The sequence below is a fragment of the Parambassis ranga genome, chromosome 24, assembly GCF_900634625.1.
Source record: "Parambassis ranga chromosome 24, fParRan2.1, whole genome shotgun sequence".
Classification (NCBI taxonomy): Eukaryota; Metazoa; Chordata; class Actinopteri; family Ambassidae; genus Parambassis; species Parambassis ranga.
The window spans coordinates 4,577,999-4,590,342 of NC_041043.1; the positions used below are offsets into that span (position 1 = coordinate 4,577,999).

The following is a 12,344-nucleotide window of genomic DNA, read 5'->3' on the forward strand; positions in this document are numbered from 1 at the left end:
CCATCTCCAATACATATAATGCATATTGTTATATCTAATCAGGTTATCTGCAGCATGGTGCATTAGGCTACGATGAAGTTATTATAAGAGATATGATATGAGAAAGAGAAAGAGGAGGTTATAAATACATAGGTGTATGCTTTGGCCACCAAACCTAACATATTGGTAAGTGCTAAATGTTTCCCAGTTATCTCCAACAACAACATGCCCAGCTAATCAATGAATGCCCTGTCGATGTCAGCATTGTAATTGACTTTGATTAAAGTTTGTGTGGAGTTCTTTTATAGCACTAGCTACAACTGCTATACCGCAGACTTGGCTTAGTGCACCTAAGTTGAATGTTCTGTGTTGTGCCAGGTGTTTCCTCAGGTGAGCTGCTTTGCTCTGCTTAACTTTGCATTTTGCAATGCAAATATTACATCAAACATTGTACATGTCAAGGTTTGGCAAATGAATTCACAGCTGTGATTCATTTGCCTTGGCTATGTTGGACCTAGGATGGGAGTATACTATACCTGGTGGACAGATATGGCCACTACAACACAAGAACTGTTTAAAATGGGGGAACCCACCTTTAATGGCACACTATTCTCTCTTTTTTACTCTAATGTGGATTTTCTCACCTAGACGCCCTCTCAGGTACTGACATTGGACATGCAGTGACAACTACTACACCGTTTAGTACTTAACAGCATAACCTGTGACAAAAGGAGTGGAGCTTCTGGCACTTCTGCGTGGGCTTCATTTCTTCATTTAATGTCAAATGTACCCAGCAAACTCCCACTATTTTCCCAAAAATCTTTCTCTAAATGTGAAAGTATTTATTCAAATAAAATTTCAAGTCTGTTTACATGTCTTGGGGTTTGTGGAAAACACTTCCTGTCTCCTTAAAGGACTGTGCCAAGTCAAGTTAATTGACTGAGTCACCGCTGGTCATGATAGCTGAGTCTTGCTATAATAATAGCTGATGAGTAAATGATGCACTCTGTTATACACCGAGCAGAACTGACAGTATACATTCATCCTCTCTCCTATTTTGCACCTTCTCCTGAAATCCTTTCCCTAAATAACCTTCACTCACCTGCCTCCCTCCCACCTCCCTCTGCTTTTTTCATGCTGTGGAGAATCAGGCCTGGCCTCCCATGGAGAGGTGTGATTTGTAAAAAAACACAATAAAAATGGAAAGACGGGTGAGTCTAGGGCGGTGGCGAAGGAGGGGGTTGGGAGGACAGCACAGCGAGCTCCCCTGTTGTGACACCCTGTGGTGGGGCATTAACAGGATGTCCAGGCAGGGTAAATCTTACACCAGCATCTCAGAGCTCATACCCTCAGACAACTACTTCCCAATCTCTGCCAGGCTGCCAGTCACTGTAGAGGGGGCACTGCTGCTGACAGGAAGCTAATCAGCAAGGATGGAATTCAGATCACATTGCATGGTGAAGGTTCTGTGAAGAAATCTCTGACCTATGAGACAATCAGGAATAACTGAGGGCCAGAGACGAGGGTTCTTTTAAACTCGAAGATTTGATTCCTCCCTTTGGAAACATCAGGTGTGAAGACAACAGTAGTGTGTTGTTTGCTTTAAAGAGAGAGCCTGAGACCAGTCAGCATCTGGGGCTGTCCTCTAATTGCCAATTTGTTGTTTTTATCTGCCATAAATGAGAAAGTAATAGAAAGGTATGGCCTTGTAGGGCTGATTTGGAGTCTGGTAGAAGCCATTTAGACACACACACACACACACACACACACAAAGGAGAAAGACAGAGCGATATTGTTCCCAGGCAGCAGGAGAGTCTCCAATTATGGCAGGATGCAGCATCAATTTAAGGGCTAATTATGTGCGTAATGAGCTCACCGTCATGCGTCCGCGCCCCCGTCACCGAGCCCACTGCTCTAACCAAACCTCCACAACCTCCATCATCCCCCCACCCCTCCTCCATCTGAGCACCCGGTAACTAATTAAAAAACTACATGCGCCGCGGCGCCTTCATCTGATTCACACCATGGAAATTAATCCTCAGATAAACGTGTTTGACGGACACCAAACCATTGCGTGAGCCCTGGACGCTTCCAACTGCTCTTTCGACCGGGTGTAAACTGTTTTGCATTTGTCATTTCATAATAAAAAAAAATAATAATAAATAACTGAAGACAAAGCAGGTTATCCTGAAAACGTAAATTAGTAAAAGCAACTCTAACTTTATGGGACTCATTGTGCAAGAAAAAAAATCACATAAATTCAATTGTAAATATATATTTCAAAATAAATGCATTTTATTTTCCTTTAAAAGGATGCTGAAGTTTATTGGAGAGGGTTTTAGTATAGTAATAAACAAACTTGTAAATGCAAAATGCAAGTCACAAGTAAATAAATCAGTTTAATCACCAATCAGCGAAGCACATTGAGGTCCGTGTAGGTACAATCACTTTATTAAAGACATAGATCTGGACCTTAAAATCCGAGGGCAATAGTTTTAGGCCTAAAAGCAGGCATCACGTGATTTACTACCGAGCAGTGACAACTTATTATTAGTATTTTTAAAAACCTAATATACCTGCACTTCCTGTTCTTTTGTCAGGATATTTTATGTTTTTTTAGTTATGTTTTTTATTTATTTATTTTTACAAAAAGAAACTAAGACATATCTGCATTTTTTTTAGTTTAATCTAGTTAATTCTGAAGGGGGAAAAAAAATCCAGATTTTTCCAAATTATTAATTCTGGGAAAAAATCCATGCATTTAGTTATTCTGTTTTCCTCTTTTTCTTACTGAATGTGAAAATAAATGCTCTTTTAGAAAAACATTTTTTCCTTTCTCCATGCATTTCTGTTGTTTATCCCCTCACCTGCCGTACATTCTCCTAATCTGTTGTTTTACAGGGACGCATGCATTTCTTTCAGCTTGATCCATGATCTCCACGCTAATGACAAAAACACAAGATCTCATTTAAGCTCACTTCGGGCACGGCCAAGTGCCGCGCATACTTTGCAGTACAACAAATTGACGCCCACGGCAAGCGTCCAATCGCGTAACGCCTCCCACTGCTTCCGTCCAATCAGAGGGAGGTGTCCACACGATGGGCGGGTTCCTAACTGCTCCGGAGAGGGACATTGAGATAGTTGAGGAGAGGAGGTTTGTTGGGCACGAATGCCACTCGTTGCGCGTCCTTATAATTTGGAGAGGTGTATGCAACGCACGGCCCGTTCGCCTTTCCAGGTGGAAATCCAGGAGGAGCTGAGACCAATTGTAACTGGGACGACTGGTGAACCCAGTTCAGGACAGGTGAAATTCCCAGCAGGCTGCATTTAGGGCCGCAGGATCGATTCAGATTGCAAGGAAGAAATCCAGCGTCAACTCAGCTCGGGTAGGACTACTGCAAAATATGTGTTTGTGAACAAACACCCCCGCTGCATGTTCATGTCTTTCAGACATTTTGTTCTTAAAACAAGTGAAAAAAGCTTAAAGTCAGAGTTATTTCTGAGAAATTGTGCTGGGTCAAAAGTCCTCCACCAAAAGCATGATGGCTGGAATAACGTGTAGAATCATTTCATCTGACTGGAACATTTCATATTTCAGGCTAACTATAGAAACTGACTTCTCGGTTAAACTAAGTAAATATTCACATGTCTAAAGTATTTTTAGGCAAAAAATTTAAAGACTAGCTGAGACCTACATGCATATTTGATGCAATTGTTCAATGTTTGTTTTTATATTTTAGGAGAAATTAACCAGGTCTATTGCACTGCTTTGCATCTATTGTTAAATTAAATTATTGCTCCTGATTTTATCCCCCAATGCTGCTGTTAAAGTCATTTTGTTCAGATGGACAAATGATGATTAGATTCACCTATGACGCGCAGGCCTGAATCGTATCAGAATACAGACACACTGCATCATGTCTGGCTCCTGTGCATAAAATCATTTTCCTTTTGGATTCTACAAAAAGAATTTCTTTTTCTTTTTTTCTCCTTGTGTCTTTTTGCAGGTCATGGATGAAGGCCAGCAGCTGCACCCTGAGGAACTTTAACTATAGCCAGGAGTTTCAGGGATATTCATATTATTTTGGATTCAGCTGTTCGTACCAAAACTCCAGCTTTTTTTTATTTTTTTTTTTTAGTTGATTTTAAAAAAACTCCAATGAAATCGAAGCAACGCGGAAGCAACGCGGAGAGGAATCAGTCAACGTGCTGATGTGAACCACCACCGTCTCACACAAGTACAAGGATATATAGTTAAAAAAAGGCGCCGAAATGAAGGAGAAATCCAAAACGGCCGCAAGGACTAGACGGGAAAAGGAGAACAGTGAATTTTATGAACTGGCCAAAATGTTGCCTTTACCGTCGGCCATCACCTCCCAGCTAGACAAAGCCTCCATTATAAGACTGACGACAAGCTACCTGAAGATGAGAATAGTTTTCCCTCAGGGTGAGAGAACACAAGTGATGTGCCTCATTTTTATTTATCTATCCTGCAGCTTTGGATTCAATTCAATTATTAATATAAGCTACAAAATAGTTATGCAATACTAATCAAATAGAAATGCAAAGTATAAATCACATGAATATATTTTTACAATGTAAATAAGTGTATAAAGTGAGAAAGGAATTTCCTTAGATTAAGGAAAAATTTTAATATTTATTTAAAAGCTGCAACTCTTTATTATTTTTATTAGTGGAAATAGGAAAAGTGATTACCAATAAGATACAAACTAAATATCTCAATACTGTAGTCTTGTTATACAATTTTAAAAAATAAAGAAAAATAAACAGGCTCCTATTTAAGCCATAGTCTACAGGAACATTAGTGGAATAATACAGCAATTCCTCATTGATCTCTTTACAAATGGATCATGGCTGTTTTTTAAATTCAGTGTGTCCAAATGAACCGGTCTACCTCCATCTTTTATACAGCTCTCTGCAGGCTTCTGTGACTGCGTGACTGAGAACAAGAAGCACCAATTAGACAAAAAAGGGGCCCTGCAAGGCTTCTAATCACATAAAGCCATGTGAGCAGGATGCACATACAATCTTACACAGGAGAGGCTCTGCAAGAACAACTCTACAGATGATCTACCATGAAATCAAATGATAAGCCCACGATAATTATAGTTGTTTTATTGTTCCATAAGGGCAGCATATAACAGACACAGCTGTGAATTTTATTATTTTTTTACTGTATAAGATTAAGTTAACAAAAATAATAAAAAATGCCAATATTTGGCATTCTTTAGCCTAAAAAGACAAAAGAGGACAGCCTTTTTTTCATGGGTGACTCTAACCCTGTGTGTGTGTGTGTGTGTGACGTTAGTCTGCATGTCCTAATGGACAGTGGAAACCTGTTTTCATTTACAGCAGGGGAGACGGACGCCTCATTTACAGATGATAGCCCAGCTCCATGAGATTTCTGATGGAACTGCATGAATTTTAATGAGCAGCACGGGCAATGTTCCCCTTATATCCAGGACACAAAATATAATAATAATAATAATAATAATAATAATAATAATAATAATAATAATAATAATAATATGTCTCCCCAGACACAAAAATAATAAATATATAAAGCACGCTATTAATAACGAAACATATTCTTTTATGTATAAACAAGCGTGTGTGTGTGTGTGAATGTGTGTGTGTATTTTATTATAAAGTGACGCACGCAGCATCCAAACAGTATTGTCTCGCTTCTTCCAGGTCTGGGTGAAGCTTGGGGTCATGCAAGTCGAACCAGGTCTTTGGACAATATTGGACGAGAACTGGGATCTCATTTACTGCAGGTGTGTTATTATTATTATTATTATTATTATTTGTGTAAAAATAACCCGGGCTGACTTTGTGGTTCGCTTGCAGACGCTGGACGGATTCATCTTTGTTGTGGGTCCGGACGGAAAGATAATGTACATTTCAGAGACAGCGTCGGTCCATTTAGGACTGTCTCAGGTCCGTTGACATTTGCAATATTTTTTTCCATATAGATTAAAAAAAGTCTTCCATCAGGCAGTGGCGGTCTTTACCTGTTAAATACCTGAGATATTCTCAACAGGTAGAGTTGACCGGGAACAGTATTTATGAGTACGTCCATCCTGCCGACCATGACGAGATGACGGCTGTCCTCACGCCGCATCAGCCCTATCACTCATCACATTTTGTACAAGGTACATTTCCTCTCCATAGCATTACACTATCTATTTGCAATTTCAATACAATAGTAGAACCGGACGCAGCGGATGTGTGTCGATATTACGCAGATGGAATATTTAAGGTACGCCTGACGAGTGCAGCATTATTATTCCTGCAGGATGCATAATGAAGGCCTAAAAGTCCGTGTCTATTTTCATGTGTATTTTTTATGAAAAGCAAATAATGAGTTTTCCCTTTGTTTATTACATATTATTATTACAGTGTTGAAATAAGTCATAAAATAAGACTTTTTTTTGCTTGTGTATATAGTATTTATTGTTCTTTAATGTGCTGCTACTACAACTTAATTCCCCCACGGGGATTAATAAAGTAAATCTTAATCTTAATCTTAAATATAGAGCCATACAGGGTAGTATTGTTTCCGTCCTGCCAGATTTTCAGATTATTTACTAATTAATTTAGTGTGTCCTCTTTCAGAATATGAAATGGAACGCTCCTTCTTCTTGCGGATGAAATGCGTGTTGGCAAAAAGGAACGCAGGACTAACCAGTGGTGGATACAAAGTAAGCAATCAATTAATATTAAATTAATGATTAATAATATGATTTTATTTAATAAAATAATGAATTGTAATAAATCAATGCTTTAAATAGCGCAATTTAATTTGTTATTTTTCATTTTTTTATTTGGGTGTACTTGTTGCACTGTGGATAATTCAAATGTACTTTGCTTTATATAATATAGAATTTCAATGTTTAGAGCAACAAATTAGTAAACTATTTAACAAGAAGCTTTTTTGATTTTTATTTTGTACGTTTTGTTTTTATGTGTCTGCCTTACAATCAGGTGATCCACTGCAGTGGCTACCTGAAGATCCGTCAGTACAGTTTGGACATGTCACCCTTTGAAGGCTGCTACCAGAATGTGGGCTTGGTGGCTGTGGGTCACTCTCTGCCGCCCAGTGCTGTGACTGAAATCAAATTGCACAGTAACATGTTTATGTTCAGAGCCAGTCTGGACATGAAGCTCATCTTCCTGGACTCCAGGTACAGAACAATGTGTCAAACGTGTCATTCATTAGTGTAAAGTAAATAAAAAGGTTGATACAATTTCTCCAAGAACCTACATGGGACTAAAATTATTATACCAACAAATCATCACTCATCACTGCATGTTTTAACTCCTAAACTTCTCTCCAGGGTAGCTGAGCTGACAGGTTATGAGCCCCAGGACCTCATTGAGAAAACTCTGTACCACCACGTCCACAGCTGTGACATCTTCCACCTCCGTTGTGCACACCACCTCTGTGAGTTACAAGCCTGCCACTTGATGTTTTTACAAGGTGCTGCCTGACCTCTTTTTATGTCAGACACTATAGCTGCAAAGGCAACCTGCTGCAGCCACCATGTGCAGACAATCACACAACATGCACGTTGTTAAATATGCTAATCTCTGCTGCCTGTGTGTTTCTTTTATCTCCCTCAGTGCTGGTAAAAGGCCAAGTCACCACTAAGTATTATCGTTTCCTGGCCAAGCACGGCGGCTGGGTCTGGGTTCAGAGTTATGCCACCATTGTGCACAACAGCCGATCCTCGAGACCTCACTGCATCGTCAGCGTCAACTACGTCCTCACGTGAGTCTCAAAAAACATTTCCATCAGGGAGAGAGGCTTCTTCTGAGAGGCGCTCTTAAGAAAGTGATTCATTTCAAGCTTAGAAACAGGCTTTTGGAGACATTGTGTGTAAAGTGGCTGTAATGCTGATTTGTAATTATGAATACATGTTTCAGATAATCTGGACTCAAATTGGAGTCACTGTAACCAAGGGGCTAGCTAGAAGAAAACACATGTTAATGGTGTTTGCAGGGGTAACTGCAATGAATATTTAACTAGATTAAGTAGAATCATATCATGCACTCTGATGATCCTTGCTTGAAGCTCGCTCTGTGATATGATGGGTCTTTGTCTCTTGGAGAAATCCGCCTCTTTATCCCTCTGTAGCCTCTCTATACAAATCCACCAAATACCGCGGTTGCAGGGCTCAGGCAGTTGTGTGTTATGAGAGCACAAAGTACACTTAGACCCTTTGAGACAGCAAGACAAACATCAGGGTTCAACCCCATCAAAAAACCTCTACTGTCACCATCGATCTGCAGTCTAAGGAAAGCAAAATCGATCAAACGGTGAACTAGGAATCAATAGCTATCTCATAGCTGTAGCACATGTTGGCTTTTTCTCGTTAGGTGTGGTTCATCCACGTCGCTTTGCTGTGTATGTGTGTAAACCTGTGTGTGCATGTGTGCATATGGAGCACTCCAGGTATTGATTTCTTCAATGCAGTAAAGAGAGAACAAAGTTACTACATTAAAATGACAGTGAATTTCCAAGCGCATAATCAGGTCTAATACAGAAGTATTCAGCAGCAAAAGTGCAAATAACAATAAAAAAACAAACAGCAATTCAATCACCTTTGCTGTGGCAGCGTTTTTAACCCAACAAGAATCTATTAATAAATCATGTTTGGAGGTTGCCTGGTGGCGTATTTCAGACATGAGGTGTTCTGACATTGACCCTGAGGTGGAATTCGGCTAACACAGCTGAGTTTGCACAAAGGCCCAACATTATTGGCTCAGACATAAGTTAGCCAGGGCACAGATAGGATGCAGGAGCAGCAACCGCAACTATACCTGCAAGAGCAAATAACACTCACACAGTGCACTGGCTATCCAAACATAGCCTTTCCCCTAAGGTGTTGTACATAAGGAATGGATCATATTTAGAGCCATATTAAAGAGGCTGGCTGTGCAGGGTCAGGGATGGGCCACAAGGTTTAAAATGCCTGGCAGCTGCTATTACATACTGTTGATGTGATAAGTTAAGAATAGGCTCATGTTTGCTGAACACTTGACACGGGAGCCTTTTTCACTCCCTCGACAGCCACACTTGGATTGAGTTCAGCTGCAGGACAGTGGGTTAAAATGTCAAAGATGGTGCACATGAACATATTCAAGGAAGAAAAGAAGTTTTTAAAATTCACTGCAGAGACGGTGTGTGCATGCGTGCGTCTGTGTGTGCTGCACTTTTCAGCTGCATTCTGGTAATGGTTGCATGGCAGAATATAATGATTAACTCTCTTCTAAGTGTCTGTTATTTTTCTCAGAAGCTAGAGGGCTTAATCTTTTTATATTATCCTAAACGTTTGTTTTCACTTCTCATTGTCCTCACATCATTCATATCATAAAAGTGTGTGTGAAACTGGCTGCATGAAACTGGAATGAAAAAAAATCTTATCTATTTTTTTTTAAATTTTATATCTAATGTGCATTTTTGTATGTGTCAAAAGGGACACAGAGTATAAAGGAATGCAGCTGTCTTTGGACCAAATGAGCCCCACCAAGCCAGCCTTCCCTTATGCTGACAGTCACAGTGAAGACCGGAAGACCACCAAATCACGTCTGACCCAGTCAAAGGCAAAGGCCAGAGTGTCGCCCTACCCTCAGGTAGTCTGCTTTAGATGAAGCACAAAAAGAGACTTTCTGCGGGCTTAATTATTACAAGGTTAAAATCCCAAATTTTCACAATTGTAATTTTTTTAAAATTTCTGTCCAGCAATTTTCAGCGTTCAATCCAGATCGTTCCGAATCCGACCAGGACAGCCAATGGGGAGGGAGTCCTTTGACAGACTCTGCTTCTCCCCAGCTGCTGGATCCCAGCGAGGCTGCAGAGGCATCTTGCGCCTACCGACTGTATCCTGACTCTGGTTCTCTGTGTTACGGCCTGGGTCTATCAGAGGACGACCTCGCCCATGCCCAAACACATCCTCACTCCACCACCTGTGACCGTGTTCGGTGTCAGAGTGGCCGCTACTTCCTGGGAACCCCTCAGTCTGGAAGAGAGATGTGGTGGGACACCACGCGCTCTGTTCTGTCACTGCCAAAATTCTCGGTGGAGAACAGCGAAGGCTACGAAATAACATCTTACCATGGCGCCATTCACGGTGAGGTGTTAGGGTTGAGACCACAACCATCTGTCTCTGAAAATAGCTCTGGCCTAGCTTCTCCTGGTAGCTGTTTTCCAAATGTTATTATGGGACATGCTAAGTTGTTTACGCCGTTTCTTGCCAGTGTCCCGATTGCTACCATCTGTTCAGAAATTGCCTGCAATTGAAAGCCAAGTTATTGCACATCTCACATCCTCAAACAGTGAAACTACCCCCACCACTGTACTTCTGCCAAGCATCCAGTCAGACCGGCAATCTATATGGAGCAGAATTTTAACATTAACCACATGAGCATTTTCAACAGGCCACAGTTCATTTATACCATAGTTGTAAAACATGGCCTTTGATTTGTCTTTGCAGGACGAGGCCACTGGGATGAAGACAGTGTAGTGAGTTCACCTGATGGAGGCGGGTCCACCAGTGATTCAGGTGAGCGTTACCACGGTGACCAATTCCAAGCAAGCCCCCGAGAGCCCAGCAAGATGGAGACCCTGATTCGTGCAACGCAGCAAATGATCAAAGAGGAAGAGAGCCGCCTGCAGCAGCACAAGGTTCCGCTGGACGTCTCGGGCCTCTCCAAGACTCACAGTCCGTGCTTCACCTCCTCCCTATCCCACCACTCTCAGCTTACCATGCCCAGCGTGGTGTGCCGTGGCCCTGGAGCCCCCAGCATTGAGCTCCCCTCTGAGCGTCTCCACCACCGGGACAGCATCAAAGTTCTTGGGCCCCACGATGATGAAAACACAACAAGTCCTGTGTCTTTGTCTCGTCTCAGCAGCCCCAGCTCCGATGGAATCCCTAGGTCAGGCCACTCACTCACCAAAGACTACATGCAGACAGATCTGTCCCCTCACCCTCCACAACCACAAGGGAGTCCCCTGCTCTATCCGGCCCAGGACAGGCAGCCGCTGGACAGGCAAGCGGCCTATGCTTTGACCGGGTACTCCCTGGAGCACCTGTATGACTCAGAGAACTTGCGGAGTTACTCCGGCCTGGCCTGTGGAGGAGTCCAGTATGATGTGGCTTCCCATGTCAGGATGCAGGCTGAACAGATACAGGGACACAAGACCACCTCAGTGATCATTACCAATGGCAGCTGACGATTTCTGGTACAGATCGGTCCTGTTGTCTAAAAGAGGATTTTACCGTTGGTGGTGAAACAGTGACAGAAGGATACAAAGGGCCTGCGTTGAGTTGATGTGCACAACTTGTGTTTGTCAGGCCTTTGTATTATTTATGGATGATATTCCAAGACTCTTGAGGAACTAGAGCTCAGGAACTGACATTTGATATGCCACCTGACACAGGGAGGAGGCTTGCTCCATTAAGTAGGAATACAGTGTTATTTTAATGATGGTGAACTCGATTCGCCTCCTCGGAAAAGCTGGTTAAACATCAATCCCATGTTTCTATCCCAAACCTCTCACGCACCATTGGCCATGTGAGTTAATGTATCCTGGACATGATTTCCAAAGGCAGTAAGAAAATGTGTTGTTCCATTGCCCTTTCACCTGAAAACTCCATTGCACAGAGCCTAATGTTTGACACATGAAGTGCAACGAGAGAAAGGCAAGTGTTTAGCTATTGTAAGATGTCAATGTTCTCTGGTATTTATTTGTCAGTGGGCTGTTTTCTGTATGTGTCATTTTCTTTTCTGTCCAAGTAGAATATTTTACTGGTGGCATTAAATTAGTTTTGGTGTTTGGATCACACCATCATTAGATAAAAAATTGAATGAAGTAATAAAACAGAAAAGGCCTCTGATATGTAAAGCTGTTTAAATGTGTATGTGGAATGCCTCCATTTAGAGTCCTCTCCCTCTAAATACAGGCATTGTTAAGTGATATTGTTTACATATCAGAGTATAATTTCTGCTGTTTTAACTTCACTAAACCTTTACAGGACTTCTTAGCATATGTAGAGTATGCTGTAAAACTCTTCAAATTCTTCACATGCAGTGGTTCTTAAAGAAAACCATTTGTTTAGGTCATTGTAGCCTAAAGAGTTGACATTTCTTAAACTAAGTTGAATGTCTTTAGTTTCTTATTTAATTTATGATGTAAATATCACCTCACAATGAACTTTTGAACAAGATTATTTATTAATTGGTTTAAAAAAAAAGTCTCTTAAATCTGAATACAATTGCAAACAAATGACATTTGTCTGTGTTGATTTTTGTCGTCACAAATAAATGAAAACGCACAC

General features: G+C 41.2%; 1 protein-coding gene across 1 annotated transcript; it reads left to right on the top strand.

The window, feature by feature from the left end:
• Positions 1-3,268: 3,268 nt before the first annotated feature.
• On the top strand, positions 3,269-12,034 carry LOC114428730 (single-minded homolog 1-like). Its single transcript, XM_028397396.1, has 12 exons — positions 3,269-3,365; positions 3,987-4,426; positions 5,695-5,777; positions 5,851-5,940; positions 6,044-6,155; positions 6,619-6,704; positions 6,988-7,187; positions 7,341-7,447; positions 7,627-7,774; positions 9,483-9,639; positions 9,749-10,136; positions 10,500-12,034. Exons 2-12 carry the CDS (start codon positions 4,252-4,254, stop codon positions 11,237-11,239), a joined length of 2,286 nt encoding a protein of 761 aa, XP_028253197.1. The 5' UTR covers positions 3,269-3,365; positions 3,987-4,251; the 3' UTR covers positions 11,240-12,034.
• Positions 12,035-12,344: the final 310 nt, after the last annotated feature.